Genomic DNA, 17,754 nt, shown 5'->3' on the forward strand with positions numbered 1-17,754 from the left:
CAGTAATTCTCTTAGGAAGTTAACGTGTAAATAGATTTCCAATTGGCTGTTATTTTCAAATGAGTGCTATTATTCCAGCTTAGGACATGAGCAGGCCAAAGCTGATTGGAGACCATGTTTACCCAACAGGATTAGGCTTTACTGCAGCTCCGGCTCCTTCCACTAATCCTCTACCCCTTTACTACTAAATAAGATGATTTTAGATTCTTGGGTTTGTTTTTTTCGGGGTTTTTTTTTTTTTTTTGGAGGTGGGTTGGGGGACTTAAGTTTTGATGATTACATTAGTGATTTAAATAAATGAACACATGACTTATTTGGGAGTTGTTTTGACAGACAGTACAGAGGCAACGAAGGACAGATGAGGGAACTTCAGGACCAGCTTGAAGCCGAACAGTATTTTTCTGTAAGTATAAAAGTCCCACAGTCCAGATGTCTCTTCTAGTTTCCTACTGTGGGATCATCGTGCGTTTCCTCCCCTTGCAGACACTTTACAAAACTCAGGTTAGGGAGCTGAAAGAGGAGATTGAGGAACGGAACCGGCAGGTACAAGACGCTCAGAAGAAGGTGCACGATTTGATAAGCGAAAGGTACGTGGTGGACTCCTGTTGGCGCTTCGAGAATCTGCGTCCGAGGGCTTTTTGTTTATTCGTCTTCTGCGGTGCAGAGACTCGCTGTCTGCTCAGCTGGATCTGACGGTGACCAAGGCCGAGTCCGAGCAGCTCGCTCGGGCTCTGCAGGAAGAGCAGTACTTTGAGCTCACCCAGGAGAACAAGAAAGCAACGGCTCGGCACAAGCAGGAGATCGGTGAACGAGAGGCCACTATTGCACAGGTGAGCTTTAGTATTAAATGCGTCCGTTAAAAGCTTTGCTCTTGTGGCTTTAACTGTAGTAACCCGGAGTGGTCAAAATGATTGTTTTCAAAATTGTGTGCAGCTTGAGGAATCCAATAAAACTTTGGCCAAAGACGTGGAGCACCTCAGCAAAGACAATACGGAGTTGAGTGAGAAGCTTCGTCTTCAGGAGGAAGGTACTGTCTGCTGCTGAATTCTGTCCTTGTTGCTTTGCGATGATGTCATCACGCTGTGGAGCATTCACAGTCTAGAAAATGATGGAATTTTACTGAAGTAGTTTTTAGGTCTCTAAAGATGGAAAAAGGAAATGGAAAAGAGTAAAAATTGACTTCCTGTCCTTTTATCTGTCCCTTTGTCTATCAGTTTGTCATCCAGTGGTCCAGTTTTTCCTCTTTTTCTATCTACCCATCCTTCTGTTTTATTCCATATTTAAAGAATGATAACTACAGAACTATTTGTCATAAATTATTGGTAGATTTATTTATTTTTTTTAATCTTCATTGTAGGAGTGGGTGATGTAAACTTTGAATCTTATCACAATGCTTTGTGGTACTATTGTGTTGATGAGGATTATGATAAAAAATGAATATCTTTTTAGGTAACTGTATAGCTGTGACATTCATAGTGTCACAAACACAAATATTGTTCTTGGAAAAACAATTCCCAATTTATTGACGCTCTTGGTGGAACAGAGGAGAAAATGGAAAAACATTTCCAGTCTGATTGTTTATTTACCATAAATAACTGAAATTTATCACGACAATGAATCTGAAACACATGTTTTACGATTAATGATAAACGATGGGATAAATGCCACTTCCAACTTTTTCACTACAGGCATCTATAAAAATGTTAGTTTGTAGAAGTTTTGAATTTTTGAGGAGCCCTTTTTATTTTTTTTTATCCTCCAGAATACCTCTCCCAGAAGGACGAGATCGTGGCTTCAGTCAAAGCCACCTACGAGAAGGTGCTCCAAACCGAACGCACGCTCAAGACTCAGGTACAGATGAGACTCTGAGGTCTGCAGATATAATGTTCTGAGTAATAGCGGAGCGACTGACGATTGGCGTCCCGTCTTTTTAGGCGGTGAACAAGCTGGCTGAGATCATGAATCGTAAAGACATGAAGCTCGACCAGAAGAAGAAAGGTAGCACCGCAGAGCTGCGCAAGAAGGAGAAAGAGAACCGCAAGCTTCAGCAGGAGCTCAATCAGGAGAAAGAGAAGTTTAACCACATGGCCATCAAGTACCAGAAGGAGGTCAACGAGATGCAGGCGGTGGGTCATGGTCCCAAATAGCTAAAACAGAGCTGGAGCATTGCTTGTGCAATTTGATTTTAATGCAGAACTCTTGACCTTGCCGTCTCCAGCAACTCGCAGAGGAATCCACGTATCGCAACGAGCTGCAGATGCAGCTGGCCAGCAAGGAGAGCGACATCGAGCAGCTGCGCGAGAAGCTGAGCGACTTGCAGCAGCGTGTGGAGAATTCCAGCATCACCAGCCTGCAGACGGATGAAACAGACAGTAACACTGCAGGTGGGTGGATGGCAATGGTGCAACTCATAAAAAACAAATCAGATTATTTTTTTTATTTTTTTTAAATATCTTCTTATCTTTTTGCTATGCTACGGTTGACATTTATCAGTTTGAACTTTTTACATAACATTTCTAGTTGAGTATTACCTGGTCATATGTCCAACATATCTTGTTTGTAAACAGTGACTGTCCAGCAGATTTACGATTTTTGCCTATGATGACGTTTTTGTTTGGAGCAGGTACCTAAGCTGGAGATGTGTGTTTTCAGGCCAATTTCTGATCTTCAGTTTCTGTAAAGTTTTGATCTGCCAGTACTGAGTTTAACTGAATTAATTTTGCTAATAGCTGTAGAGAAATATTAGAGCAGAATTATTTTTTTTACTGCCTTTTATTCAATTGCTTCTTTTTTTTATAATGACATCTAAAGTCAGATGACTTTTTTCAATTTAGGAGGAAAAATGTTTACCATATCCATGATTTCTGGTGTAACAATACTTAAACAATCTGATAACATTTTTTTTTCACTCTGACCTACTTTTTTTTTGTTAAGCATAGAATGTAACTTAACATAAACATTAGGAGGATTGGTGTGTCCATCACTTTGAAATCAAGCTTGGTTTAATAATTTATGTTCAGATAAACAAATATTGATCCTTCTCTATCATTTGCTGTAGTTGACATCCAGTTTGATGAATTTTGGCGCCCCCACCTGGTTCACTTCAGAACTTTCTTGTGCATTCATCACAAAAAGTAATACCAGCTGATTCGATTGATGGATATACCAAAATTAGTGTAGCAGCTGCCTAACTCATCCCTGCAAGGTTTTGTACTTGGAGGAATGTTTTTCTCTCATATTAAACTATAATAAGTCATGGTCTATACTGAGCAGAGATTTGAACAGAGCAACTTTGCTATATTCCATTCAGCCTTCCTGTTATCTTCTGAAAGTCCTGCTCTCCCACGGTGTTATTAGTAGATCATGGTTTAAATGGCTTCTTACATCTCCTTGCTACTCCATTCAACAAAAATTTGAGTCCTTTCTACTCACTAGCAGCTGCTGTGACCTGGTTTCCTTAGAACCGATGCGTTCACTGATCAGAAAAAGATTGGGAAGTAAGCTGCTGTGGTTACTGATTAATTTTCAAATCATTTTTTCCAAATCTCTTCATGACCATTAAACTGTTTGCACAGCGTTGTAATTGTATGCAATTGTATGTGGTTAAAACACTTTCTCTTATTTCCCTTTTTGTCCAGTTGGTTCTCCTTGCTCTTATCTCTGTAACTTCTATTCCTTTTCCTCTGTGAGTAACTCGGTGGATGAACCCTTGTTGCCCGTCATGTGCTGCAGCTGTTGTGTGTTGGTTTTGTTTTGTTTTGTTTTTTTTCCTCCTGATTTATCCAAATATTCTTCTGCCTGAGCTGCTGTATCTGTTGGAAGTATTGCACTTTAGAGAAAAGACAATGATGTAAATTATCTTTGGAAATCTTTGATGCTAAAAAGCGATACTGCCAGTAAAACCACAGGGCAACCTTTGAGTGGTAACGTGGAAAGTTTATCACGCGTCACATTTGGGACTTTTTTTCCCGTCACACTAGTGACCTGCTTTTATTTAAGTGTGTTTTTCGACTTATTACACTCTAGTTGTGTCTTGTTCAGCATGTTCACCAGAAGTGATGCTCACGATGGCACACAGACCGCCCTCGCTCCGCTACGTTTTCTAGACCAGCCCGTTTGAGTTCACTGACCCCACGATGGCTGTGGTTTTTGTTTTTCAGCCGCATGCACCGTCCTCCTTTGTAGTTGTAACACTAGAAAATGTAGAAATGTAACCTGCGCTGCACTTGTTTGTTTCTGTGAAAGGACTGGGTGATTTACAAAAAAATAAAACAACTTACCAAATTGCGCCTGCAGCGTTAATTTTAACATATTCTAAACAGGGTTCCTATGCAGTCTGGAGAAGCTTTGAGTGGGATTTCAGTAAAAGTTTGAAAAAAAGAAACATGGTGTACAGAAAAAAATATTTGTAATTCCAGACTTTTTTTCCCTATCCCATTGTCTAAATGTTTCTTTTCTTCTGTCCTTTGCTACTTGGCGTCTTTCCATCCCAAGACATTTTTTCTGCCCTTCTTCCCAACATCATGTTCATCCTTATTTATATTTTTTGTGTCCCTTTCTTCTTGTCTTTTCTGTTTTCATCAGTGTTTTCCTTTGTCATTTCCTTTCTTTCCTTCTTCCCCTGCTTGATTGCCTCATTATGTCTTTCATATTGTCTGTCTATCCTTCTCCTACCTATGGTTCTTCTGTCCTGCTCTCCTTGCTCCTATCTCCATTCCTTTCCTACGTTTTGCCATCTTTTTCTTTTTGGTTCCTTCCTTTCTTTCATCCGTTCTTCCTTCCTTTCTTCTTTCCTCGTCTGGCTTTCTTGTTCCCCTTCTTTCCTTGTGTCCCACATCCCTTTCTTCCTTATCTTTTCCATCTTGTTCCCGCTTATTTTTTGTCTGACCTTCCTTCCAGTTTGGAATTTTTGCAGGTCACATCCTTTTAAGCTCGCCTTTTCTATTTTACATTTAAAATAAACATAAAGAACTAATAAGTCATCTTGTAGGAACCCTGTCTAAATAAAATATTCCACAAACTCGCTGCTAAAAGCTGTTAACTCTGTTTAATTTCCTCCTGCATGGGATATCTGCAGTCCTGTCACTGGGTTCAGTGCCTTCTCCTAAAACCTTGTTTATATATATATATATATTTTTATTTTATTTTTTTTTTTTTTCTTACAGCAGCCTTGTAGTACGGCCTTGGAGTTTTGTTTTTCCCCAGTTGATTTCTGATTGCTGCATGGCCTTCTCCCTGTGTGCTTCATGAACCACATAGATGCTAATTGCTTGCATGTGGATTTCTTTTCAGAATCCAGACTGGAGGGTTGGTTGTCCATTCCTAATCGTGCTAATATCAAGCGATATGGATGGAAGAAACAGGTACGCTTGCTCTTTTTAAAGTCTGACTCCACTTCTGACTTTTTGACTGTTAAGAGAAGGTTCCAGTTACCGTGTTCTGGATAATTGCAGTATGTTGTGGTGAGCAGTAAGAAGATTCTGTTCTACAACGATGAGCAAGATAAAGAACAGTCTAACCCCTCCATGGTACTTGATATAGAGTAAGTACTCCTTTGTTCCGGTTAATTCAGTTTTGCATGGTACTCCGTCTACACACACAAAAAAACAAAAAACAAAACTGAAACTACTCAGTTATTTATTATACTGTTGTCTGTTCTAATTTCTGTATATATATATATTTTCCTTTCCTAGCAAACTGTTTCATGTGAGACCAGTCACTCAAGGAGACGTGTACCGAGCCGAAACGGAAGAGATTCCTCGGATATTCCAGGTTTGGATGCTTGCGACCAAGATGGCAGCCGTCACGCTTCATCCTGCAACGTTTCCATCAGACTCTTGATTTTTTTTTTTTTGCGTGCTTTGCCTTTTCAGATTCTGTACGCCAACGAGGGAGAGTGCAGGAAGGAGGCGGACATGGAGCCGGTCCCTCAGGGCGAAAAGACCAACTGTCTTGCGCACAAGGGTCACGAGTTCATCCCCACACTATATCACTTCCCCTCCAACTGCGAGGCCTGCGCCAAGCCCCTGTGGCACGTGTTCAAGCCTCCTCCGGCTCTGGAGTGCCGCCGCTGCCATGTGAAGTGCCACAGGGACCACCTCGACAAAAAGGAGGACGTCATCGCTCCTTGCAAAGGTGAAGTCTCGCCTTTTGGACGCCGAGCCCAAAAACAGTCTAGAATTTGCTGAACGTAACCAGACCTTTTCATTCTGATGCAGTTTGAAACCCTGAGTAAAAAAACACAATGCTTTCGCCACAGGATGATATTTGCATGTCAAACGCCGTTATTTAAAACTGGAACACAACCTGCTATATCCATGGAAACAGTATAAGATATTTGGGTATCAACGTTATAATAACATTATAATATTTATTGGTATTTAGAAGTTTTCATTCAAAGACTGAAGCAAATATAAAGAATAACCACCTGCTGTAACCAGTGGTTCAGGGTTCCTGCATTGTCTGGAAAACAAATTCAAATTTATAAAAAAAATGTACTGATTCCCGAAAGGAATTTAAATAGTAAAATCTTATAAATCGTGACCCTATTTCTTCTATACTTACTGGACAATAACTTTGTTTGTTTTTTAAGTGTCAATTTTTTTTTTCCAGCTTCACAAAAAAAATGAAGACTTATGTTTTGATTGATCTTAAAGCGTCACTAGGAGTAAAAAAAGTTGGGGAGGAATTGTTTGTTGTTGCATACCCGCTTTTAGGAGTAAAATCCAAATGACAAAAGAAAAAAAACACTGAGGGTAGAAATATTGAGAATTAAATTTCTAAATTGAGATTGAAGTGGTAAATAAAAAAAAGAAGAGCTGTGACAGCCATGCCTTGTGCAAGTCAGCGACACAAGCCGTGTGTTGTGTAGCTGACTTTATACTTTAGAGTAATATTTGATTACAAATAAATTCTTTGTTTTTGTACATGAACAACTTTTGGTCGCACTGAAGTTAAAAAAACAAAACAAATGGAGCTTCACCTGTAGTGGTATCACGGTTTTAAATATAACTTGTCATTTCTCTTAAACAACACGTTGCTTCAGCCTTCACTTTGGAGAGCCCGTGTGCCTGATTCGGGTGTTAATCTCTGCAGCCTTCTCTGTTATCTCTAACAGTGAACTACGACGTGACCTCTGCCCGGGACATGCTGTTACTGGCTGTGACCCAAGAGGACCAAAAGAAATGGATTGGCCACCTGGGAAAGAAGATTCCTAAGACCCCCCCATCAACGTTTTCTAGAGTCTCGCCTCGTAGCATGTCCACTCGCTCTGGACCCAACCAGTCCTTCCGCAAAAACCCTAAAAGCAATACGGCAAAGCTGAGGTAACTGTTGTTCTGGGTTGTAAGTTGTTCTTCTTATCACACATCATGCACATAATTTTACAGCTTCAATGTTGCAATAACTTTAAGTCTCTACGTAGCATTTTTCTTGAGGGCGGGGGGGTGGGGGGGCAGTAGTAAGTGAGGATGTGCTGTAGTCATAAAGTTGATCTTTTTCAGCCCCAACTTGAAGGCTGAGATGTGGTAAAGTCAGTCACATGACCTGCTGTTTGTTTCCTGTGTTGTAGCAGAGCGCAGTCCAGCCTCCACGCAGCAGACACAACATCAAGCACTTGTTGACAGGAACTTCTTCAGAGTGTTGATGTTGTATTTTAGATGTTTCCTACTGACCTTCAAATCTTTTTTTTTTATTTATTAATTGCGCTCCTGGATCTTTTTTTTGTTTTGTTTTTTTAAACAAGACTTCCTGGTTGTTGGTTGTTTTCCTTCTGTGCAGTTTGACTCTTGGGATTTGTTGTTTTTTCTAATTGACACTAAGGTGGTTTGGGATTCGTGAACTAACTATATACTTTGCAACTCTCATTAGAATTGTCCATACTAGATTGTTTTTCTGTCAAACATGAGCCAGATTTGGGGTATTAACAGTTACATTATCTGTTCGACTGAATACTAACAAATGTAAAGATAAATAGTTTTTTTACTGGTGTTTCTTCTGTCTTTCAGCTAACCATCTGAACCGTTGGGACTTTTTCTGGACTCTAAAACTTTCCCTCTTTTCTCATCAACAAAAACGGAAAAAAAAACAAAAAAACAAAATAAAAGCCTGTAGTATATTAAAAATGTATTGAAAACTCAAAATTGCAGAAAAAAAAAGCCGCTGGAAAACTGCAGTTCACGTCACACGGCGCGCCATCATGGACTTTAAAAAGGCCAAATCTACTCAATCTGCTTTTCCCACCTCTTTTTCTCTAAAAGAAGTGTCATCAAACTCAACGAACTCACAGTTTTACATTGCAACCACAAGATGGCGCACTTGTGTTGAATTAAGGACGGACAACAGCAATGGAAGCACTCACTCTGGCATTCTCTGCTTCACGTTTTATGACGGATATTAATGGAAACTGGAAAGGGGGGGAGTGTGTATGGACACCTGCAAGTGTGTTTTCATTTTAAGGTACTGTTATACAGGGATTATAGATCTGCAGTAAAACGTTGGATCTCAGGGGTGGAAAGTAGATATAACTGTGTAGTAATTTCTTTCCCCACCTGATGGTTATTTCAGCTAAATGCAACAGTTGTTTCCAACTTAAAAAAAATGACACGATGCCTTCATCTAGCTATTGTTGTTGGCCTTTTTGCCTTTTTTTTTTTTCTTCTTATCACTTTGCAACTCAGTTATCAGGTTTGGAGCAACAATTTTTTTGGGGGGGGCATGAGTATTAGATGTTTTGAGTATTGAGAACAGAGCATGCAAGATCATCATTTAAATCTATGCATTATTTTTATTATAATTATTTTTATTGCTCCAAGCCATAAGGAGAACTCGACTGTATTGGCATATAGGAGTCATAAAACTTAACGGATTTTGTTTTCTGTTTATTTGGTACATTGTCTCTGTAATATTGTTTTCTTTTTGTAATGTATTGCCTTATACTGGTTGATAGAGAAATGGCTCAAAAGGAAAACATTAAGTTAACAAATGTAAAACTGCACTGTTTGACTTGAGTGTAAATTATTTGTAGAAGACTAAACAGGTGTAGCATTTGGCCCACCTTGTGCCTTAACGTTTGGATATTGATTTTACTGCCATATCGTTTTTGTTTTTTTTTTTGTTTTTTTTGTTTGTTTTTTTTTTTCATTTTTGTTGCAACATAAGACAAATCTTAACTCTTCCATTGTTTTTTTTTTTTCCTTCTTTTTTTAAAAAGAAATTGCAGCCGGTTTGGTTTTTATCAGAACGTTCTTTGTCTGGTTATGAATATTAAATATATATATAAGTACATTAAAATACCTCTTTATGGACACAAAGCTTCCAAACTTGGTTCATGTCATATTAGAAGTTTCACAAAGGGTTTACGCAAAACTAGTCTGTGTGAACGATTGACATAATAACAAGGACAAGTTGTATCGCCTGTGTTAAGTTCAGTTATTGCAAATCCCACTATAGAGTGTACATAAAGAAAGACAAAAGGATTATGGAATACCTTCACAGTCTTTCCTTTGTAAGATTTTTATTTTCTTTTCAGTAAAAAAAAAAAAAAAAAGCACTGGAAATATGATCTCTTGTGTTGGATAATTTGCATGGGTAATTTGCAATGGACCCCGCACTGATGGATATGTCAATAAACATATCTTTATCATGTTTGTTTACTTTATTTATCAATTTATATCTGAGTATTTGAAGGGATGTTTGAAACAATCGCAACACTTGTTGAGTCCCTGAATGGGAAGTTTTGTCCCTTGGTCTTTTGCTTTACCGTTATCTGTACCTGTAAGTTTTTTGATTTAATAATTGAAAATTGGTGTGAGCAGTTCTCAAGTGGATGAGTAAAGCCAAATCTGTTCTGTCAGAATAAATATTCCGTACACAATTATACATGCCAAGTATGTATGTTAACTTTAATGATCTAATTTTCTTAAGATACCTATTTCAGTGTTGCGTAAAACTCACCAAAGTTTGCTAAATCTAGACGTTTTAGGTCATGGGGAAGGCTGTTGACATGACTCGTGGTCATTAACCTTTTTCACATGAAAGGTAATTAGGTTTTCAATTCTTTATTTATATAGAAACATTTTTGATTCACATTATCAAGAAAAAAACAAATCCAGTCCATTTTCTAAACTAAGCAAATCAGCAATGCTATAAATGAGCTACTAAAGGTAATTATGGAAACGCTTCTTTAGAGTAGCGGCACCTCTAGAGATTCTTCATAGGGGAAACCAGGCCAGTAAAATGTGTATAAGTGTGTGTACTAGTATTTATTCATTGGGTTTTACATTTAGGGTTTTACCAGCAAAGGACCTTTGCTTCACAATCTTCTCAAAAGTGTGGTTATGCTTGTTGCTTTGTGCATCTTAACTTTCAAATGACATGCTGTTTAGTAAGCGTCATTACCACAGTTTGTGGCTTGCCTTCCTTGTAGAAGCTGCTGGTGTCTTGACAATTTTCAGTAGTGTCTGACATATTTTGATTAATTAAATTTAGGGCTTTTATTAACGACACCCTATAATGTTAATTCACTATCTGAATTTCATAGCTGAAATTATTTTTACTTTTCAATTATGTCCTAATTTACTGATCGGTCACAGTATTAAGTTTTCTGTTTTTGCAATTGGGTCTTCACCAAATGAATTTTTGCTCAATACATGAATGAGCTCAGACAAGCGCAGAAGTATCCAGCAGGATTGCTAACGTGTTGTCGAGCGCATCGATAAGTTCCCAGCGTGTTGTTGCAGCGTCATCCTGTTTGAATGAAGTTCAGACTGAGAACTAGCCAACTCTTCATTCGCGCCCCAGTAGACTGACACGGGAAAAACAATATCAGATACTCCAGGAAAACAAAGACTGCCAACCATGCCGGTGTTTACAGGTATGATGTAAAACAAACGCGTCGTATTTGTTGTTGTTACCATTAAAGCTATAACGAAAGCGCGAATCCTTGCACGTGTTTTAGTGAAGCATCGTAAATACGTTAGCTTAGCCGTGTAGCATGATATGCAGTTAGCATGCTAGCAGTTCTAGAAAGACCGTCTATATTTTCAGCAAGCTGTAACAGTTATTCCTGGAAACAATGTTGCGAAAGAAATATATGTACACATTTGTTTGGCTATATTGTGTTTTAGGACTTTCTATGTTCTACTTTACAATGTGTTTTGCTTTGCCGGCTATGCTAACTAGCACTTTCAAGAAAACCAAACAAGCTAGTCTAGTTTGGCAACACTAAAGTTGACGTGTTTACCTGGTTAACTACAAACACCAAGAAGTAAAACACGTTTAAAACGTTTTAGCAAGTTGAAGTTTTATTTGTTTCACATTATTGCCTTCATAGACCGGACATGTTTCTTTAAAACACCAACTGCGGTAGCATTTTCAGTAAAGTTAGCCCATTTATGGCGAACTGTAATGCAGCTGCTTGTTTACCATGAACTGTTTATTACTGGGCATGATTTTACTATTTCTAAACCGGTAATATTACAAAAGTCAGCCAAGTGATTTATCACAAAAAAATTGCTGTAGTGGACAGCAATATTATGGTTAGCTTCCCCTTTTGTGGATGAAACCAACTCAGAAGGACTGCCCTGTTAGCTGCCTGATTCCTTGAAGCACAAGATGCTTTGTCATACATACAGAACCCATTCTAGTTGAGCTAAGATGTCCCCACTACTAACACGTAACTCACACGTACGATGTATTTTTTTTTATTATCCGCTTTCAGTCAATGTGAAATGGGGCAAAGAGAAGTTTGATGCAGTAGAGCTCAACACCGAGGAGCCACCCATGGTTTTCAAGGCTCAACTCTTCGCCCTGACAGGAGTTCAGCCTGACAGACAGAAGGTCATGGTGAAGGGAGGCACCCTGAAGGTAATGAGAAAACACAGTGCTACAGGTTAAGCTTTAGGGACAAGGTTTCTTCTGATGGATGATTTTCAAGACGTTTATTCAAAACTACATCCACTGATTCTAGATTGCTTTAAAAAGCATACGAAACAGTTTTCATTATTACTGTTATTTTATTTATTTAGTTTACAGATTTCTTTAAAAAAAATACAGCGAGAACAGGATCACCTCACATGTTAAGATTATCTGCTGTCGCAGCTTTAATGATCACAATCATGATCAGTGTGTGTTTGCTTTAAAATGGCAAAAACAGATGTGTCAGTATTTATGAACTCGTTATAACATTTGGAGCTTCCTGAAGCTTTGATCAAATGTGTCTTTTGTATTTCGGTTAATTAATGTTATTTCTCAATTCTAGGATGACGAATGGGGAAACATTAAACTGAAAAATGTGAGTATTTATCTTATCTATCCACATAGATGTATGTTTTTTTTTTTTTTTTTTTTTTACACAAATACACCAAAAACAAGATAAAAAAGCAGTGCATCTCAACATTGTGTTTCACTAAAACGCATATGTTATGAGAGCTACACAAAGTTGTTTCCAGAAGCCTCAACAATTGTTTGTTGTATTGTTATTGTAGTCAAAATTGTATTACTGATAATAAGATATAAAAAATCAGGTTGTTCTTGTCCATGGTGGCAGCTTTGAAAAAAAAATCCAAAGTTCTTCATAAAAACACATCTGAAATTTTTAAAATCCTGGATTCACACCAATTAGGGGCTTTGGAAGTCTTTAATTGCAATTTATCATCACAATAGATTGCATTTTATATCATAAGAACATTTTCACATTAATAAACACTATGATAAATGCCCACTCACTGAACCAGCATGTGTATCTGTGTTTTCCAAGGGAATGACTCTGCTGATGATGGGCTCTGCAGAAGCCCTGCCTGAGGAGCCGGCGGTTCGGCCCATGTTTGTAGAGGACATGACTGAGGAGCAGCTGGCGTCAGCGGTCAGCGCATTTCACAAATTAATAGTTCCTTACAAACAGAAAAACTACCCAAAAACTGATTCCAGTGTTGGTGATGTTCTGTTCAGATGGAGCTTCCTTGTGGGCTGACAAACTTGGGTAACACCTGCTACATGAATGCCACAGTGCAGTGTCTACGCTCGGTGCCAGAGCTCAAAACGGCTCTGAAGAGGTACTTAATTTAGACGGAGACATCGCAGAATTAAGATTTCCAAGCGCTTACTGTATAGTGTTGAATAATATAGTTTCAAGTTAATTAGTTAGTTAATTTTTTGCTTAAGTGTCAATATTCTCTTTTACTTTTTATAGGTATTCAGGCGCCCTGCGATCTACAGGAGCAAATGCTCCAGCACAATACATCACAGCAGGTTTGTAGAAATTTTCTTTGCTAAACGCTCCATTTCAATTTCTTGGACTTCTGCAAACTTTTTATTTTTATTTTTATTTTTTTAACTTCAGCCCTGCGTGATTTATATGAGACTATGGACAAGACCTCGTCCAGCCTTCCTCCCATAATCCTGCTGCAGTTTCTCCACATGGCCTTTCCACAGTTTGCTGAGAAAGGAGACCAAGGACAGTACTTGCAGCAGGTCAGAATCTGTTCAGTTCGTGTCATTGTTGCATACAGTTGCCCAAGATTGCATCTGTTTGCATTTTTTTATTATTATTATTATTATTATTTTATTTTTCTAGGATGCCAATGAGTGCTGGCTCCAGATGATGAGGGTACTTCAGCAGAAGTTGGAACCACTTGAGCCGGTGACTCCCATGGAGGTAAAACTTTCTCACTTTAGTGAAATGGAGGCCAAGCAATTAATGATATTAATCTTATGATTTGATTTCTTCACGCATGCTTCAATTGTGTTTTATAGACTCTGCTATGCACATTGAAAGTGTGTCTGTTTGCTTTCCCTGCTTAGACGGAGTCAGCAGGTGGAGCTGCCTCTGCGTCTGCAAAGAAGAACTTTATTGACCAGTATTTCGGTGTAGAATTTGAAACTTCGTATCCTTTCAGCTTGTCTGAAACTACATTTTCAGTCTTTAACCTGATAAATTCTGGTCTCGAGAGTATATTGTTTACTTTCCGATTGTAGTTTTTCGATTGAAGTGAAACATAGAAATAAAGAATGTACCAGAGATTGACTTAACTCTTTAGTTCAGCATGAAATGCACAGAATCTGAGGAAGAAGAGCCGATCAAGGGCAAAGAAAGCCAGCTCCAGCTCAGCTGCTTTATTAACCAAGAAGTCAAATACCTTGCGACAGGACTGCGACTGGTACGTACCATTTAGTTTCACTCCTTAAAATCCATTGGGGATGTTTTTCAGACAAAGAAGACATGCCAGGGTTCAATTAGAAAAGTACTAAGACTAATTTTTAATGTTTATCATCAAAGCTCAGATTCTCTGAAGATCACAGTCATTAATAAAACTGAAATGTTCACTGATTGAAAAGTATGTGCCACTTGTTGCAGCCCAATCACTTGTTTGGGCTGCAACTGTCAACTACTTTAGTAATTGATTAGTTGTTAAATGGAGTACAATATGTAAATGGAACCGAGCAGTAATTACCGTGCAAAAAAAATGTATACATTTCGCATTTAAGATCTAATAAAGCTTTGTAAATATGTTCCAATCAGGACTCCAGTAGCAGCTTTAGATTCACCTGGTTCAAATGTAAAAAAGTATCTCGCATTAAGCACTTTTTTGCCATCCAATTGCTAACTGGTTAATCTAAAAAATAGTGTACAGATTAGCCGCACGCTGTGATTCTGTTAAGTGGAGCAGAAAGGGCTGAGCTTTTCACATGTTGATGTTTGAAGAATTTTTTATTTTTTTATTTTATCTGCAGATGCATCTTTTGATACAAATGATCAAGTACACACTAAAGAAATGCAGTTACTGCATTTTATGCAATATAATGTAAATTTTCTTATTAAAGAAATTAATCGAATTGTTTGCATATTTTAATGTATGTCTAACATTATATATGTTCCTTTTTTTTAATCCAAACAAATCAGTTAAACGTCATAAAAATTAATAAGATTATTGGATTACTAAAATAACTGTTAGCAGCTCTAGCCCCTGTACTACACAAAGTATGCACTCAACATTGGATTATTGCATTAATTACTGCATCAATGTGATGCAGCATTAAGTTGATCAGGCTGTGGACCTGCAGAGGACGTAGTCATAGTGATGAAGAGCTGATCCTGTTTCTCTCTCCACTCCCAGAGACTGCAGGAAGAAATCACAAAAATGTCTCCAACCTTGGACAGAAATGCTTTGTATATCAAATCTGTAAGTATGATCTCCCGCTGCCCTCTTCGTTTGAAGTCATCCGACTGAGATGGGACATTTCTCTTACAGCTGCCTTTCATTTGTCCTCTCTCTAGTCAAAACTTAGCCGTCTCCCTGCCTACTTAACTGTTCAAATGGTCCGATTTTTCTACAAGGAGAAGGAGTCTGTGAATGCAAAAGTTCTAAAGGTTTGTTGTCATTGTTACTCTTCATTTGCAACAGATCTTGCAGTGAGGTCTTAGTTAAACCTAATTATCTGTAAATAATTGTTTTGAATTGCGAAGGATGTCAAGTTCCCCCTCATGTTGGACGTGTACGAGCTCCTCACCCCGGAGCTCCAGGAGAAAATGTTGCCAATTAGGTCAAAGTTTAAAGAAATGGAGGACAAGAAGCTGGAGAAACAACAGCAAAAGGTGACAAAAAAAATCAATGTGGATGTCTCTTGTGGATGCTATTGTTTAAGAAATGAACTTCTTTTCAGCATAAATGCTAACATATGTGTATATTCCCGATTTCCATTAGGTGTTGAAGAAGCCAGATGCATCAAAGGAAGTAAAATATGAGCCCTTCTCTTTCCCAGACGGTATGTTGAGACGATCTCGTATCATCCCCCTATACATTTAACTTTTAATGTTTTTTTTTTTTTTTTGCATAAGGAATTATGCTTATTTTCTTTTACCTTTCTGTAGACCTTGGTTCCAACAACAGCGGCTACTACGACCTGCAGGCTGTACTGACTCACCAAGGTCGCTCCAGCTCATCTGGCCACTATGTGGGATGGGTCAAGAGGAAAGAAGGTAACCACATCTGTTGGTGATAACCAGAGCCACCCACCCACGGCTGTAGTACAGCTGTCTTTACATTGCGTTTTTGTGCTGTCTTCTGATGATTTGGTTAATCATCATGAAAACCAAATTAATAAGAATCACATCCAGTGACTCTAAACTCTCATTGAAGATGTTCAAAACCTCGGTAAATTTGGGATTATTTGGCTCTTTTACAGTTTTCTTTACATGACTATATACAAGGTCTACTTTTCAATATGATTTAATACGAAATATTATATACTGTACACGGCAGCAAAGTTGCATCACACAATGTAATTGCTGCAGCAAAGTAGGCTTTATTTTCTTTTTGACTGAATGCAAGGATTTGTCTGTGTCTTGGAGATATTTTTGTCGTCATTTTGATAACTGACAAAAATAATTGTTCTAAAAGTTTAAGTCCATATCCAATCCTACTAATTATGCTAATCACTATGGTTGTAGTCATACATAAAACTCACGAGGATGGATGAGAACAGACCTTCCACTTAAACTGTTGGAAAATGGTCACCTTCTGTTGTAAAAATCTGACTTATGAATCTCAAATGTTTTTTTTTTCTTCTGACTTTACAATCCTAGTTTTAATATTACAGAATTTTGCCTCCAACTACGGCAAACAAATATCCCAATTTTTCAACAACAGAGAATATAACATTTTTTCTTGTAAATATGTGAACATGAATTTATATTTAGTCCATGGCCAATAAATCTTTTCTCCTTTATCCACAATGCCCTTGACACTCTTGTCATAACATCAGCAGGTTGAAACTTAAAGATTCACAAACAACCACGTGTTGGCTTTCGACAACTAGCTTAAGAATCTGTTTTCTTTTTGTGTGTGTGCGTGTGTGTGTGCGTGCGCGCGTGTCTTTTGACAGACGAGTGGGTCAAGTTTGACGACGACAAGGTGAGTGTGGTCTCACCGGAAGACATCCTGCGGCTGTCTGGAGGCGGAGACTGGCATATAGCTTACGTTCTACTGTACGGGCCGCGTCGGCTGGAAATACTTGAAGAGGAGCAGTAGCTGGAGGGAGGTTTCTTACATCCACATATACAGATTGCCATTTCCGAGCACTGTCTGCATATATGTGCAATAAAACTGGTGTCTTTAAAGATTTGATTTTTTTTTTTTTTGTTTTGTTTTTGTTTTGTAACCAACACTTATGCTTGTAAAACAAAATTTTGTTAAATATTCATCCATAGTGTGCTTTGAATACGGAGATCTGATGAAAGGCAATCTCTGGACTGGATCCTTTAGATTTTAAAGTCTGGCTCTACAATTTCATTAAATGTTTTATACACAATGTATATTTTTAAAGCCTTTCAGAAGGTGATCATAAGAGCAAAACTATTTCTTATTCATTTAACCACCAAGCTGTTGTCCTTGACATTCTGGATTGAGTTGTCGGATGCATAACAGAACTCTTGTTCACCTCTTGGGCCTTTGGGTTCAGTCTCAGGTCTTAAGTGCTTGGCTCGCATCATCTCCTGCGATTGTTCTCAAAAATGTATTGACAGATGAGGCTCTGTCTGCCAAATATTCATTAATGCTGTTTTCAGGGAAGTGGTTTGGGACAGGTTGGCCTTGTGGTGAACCTTGTGGAGGAGTTTGAACCATGGTTTTTCTCAGTTGGCTTTGGTGACACTGACTTAAGACAATGTATGTAAAATCCAAAAAGACATCCACTCTCTGTAATAAGTTATTAATTGATTGGTGGTGAAAATAAACCGTTGAACCAAAATGCTACCCT

At 38.2% G+C, this 17,754-nt stretch overlaps 2 protein-coding genes across 3 annotated transcripts in view; both read left to right on the forward strand.

Annotated features, from left to right (window-relative positions):
* Positions 1-9,643, forward strand: part of rock1 (Rho-associated, coiled-coil containing protein kinase 1) — a 35,280-nt gene extending 25,637 nt beyond the window's left edge. The window contains exons 21-33 of one of the 2 annotated variants that reach the window (XM_014980913.2): positions 334-403; positions 484-587; positions 665-830; positions 934-1,027; positions 1,763-1,851; positions 1,935-2,126; positions 2,219-2,384; positions 5,293-5,363; positions 5,454-5,542; positions 5,694-5,772; positions 5,874-6,135; positions 7,118-7,325; positions 7,571-9,643. In XM_014980913.2, the coding sequence (XP_014836399.2) occupies positions 334-403; positions 484-587; positions 665-830; positions 934-1,027; positions 1,763-1,851; positions 1,935-2,126; positions 2,219-2,384; positions 5,293-5,363; positions 5,454-5,542; positions 5,694-5,772; positions 5,874-6,135; positions 7,118-7,325; positions 7,571-7,622 (1,642 nt within the window). In that variant the 3' untranslated portion in view covers positions 7,623-9,643. The remainder of the gene's footprint in view (positions 1-333; positions 404-483; positions 588-664; positions 831-933; positions 1,028-1,762; positions 1,852-1,934; positions 2,127-2,218; positions 2,385-5,292; positions 5,364-5,453; positions 5,543-5,693; positions 5,773-5,873; positions 6,136-7,117; positions 7,326-7,570) is intronic. The other variant, XM_014980914.2, reaches the window with a different exon arrangement.
* A 1,060-nt stretch (positions 9,644-10,703) lies between these two features.
* On the forward strand, positions 10,704-17,745 carry usp14 (ubiquitin specific peptidase 14 (tRNA-guanine transglycosylase)). Its single transcript, XM_014980916.2, has 16 exons — positions 10,704-10,873; positions 11,720-11,865; positions 12,260-12,292; positions 12,758-12,862; positions 12,949-13,052; positions 13,190-13,248; positions 13,340-13,470; positions 13,574-13,654; positions 13,801-13,883; positions 14,042-14,156; positions 15,114-15,179; positions 15,275-15,367; positions 15,464-15,592; positions 15,702-15,762; positions 15,869-15,976; positions 16,882-17,745. Exons 1-16 carry the CDS (start codon positions 10,858-10,860, stop codon positions 17,025-17,027), a joined length of 1,476 nt encoding a protein of 491 aa, XP_014836402.2. The 5' UTR covers positions 10,704-10,857; the 3' UTR covers positions 17,028-17,745.
* Positions 17,746-17,754: the final 9 nt, after the last annotated feature.

This window comes from Poecilia mexicana, unplaced genomic scaffold (assembly GCF_051168715.1).
Source record: "Poecilia mexicana isolate PSO_F unplaced genomic scaffold, ASM5116871v1 scaffold_17, whole genome shotgun sequence".
Lineage (NCBI taxonomy): Eukaryota > Metazoa > Chordata > Actinopteri > Cyprinodontiformes > Poeciliidae > Poecilia > Poecilia mexicana.

Bases quoted from the DNA above. Each gene is read 5' to 3' on its own strand.
- usp14 (XM_014980916.2), top strand. The intron at 13,471-13,573 runs GTCAGAATCTGT...TTATTTTTCTAG, and splicing joins AAGGACAGTACTTGCAGCAG to GATGCCAATGAGTGCTGGCT. The intron at 15,763-15,868 runs GTATGTTGAGAC...ACCTTTCTGTAG, and splicing joins GCCCTTCTCTTTCCCAGACG to ACCTTGGTTCCAACAACAGC.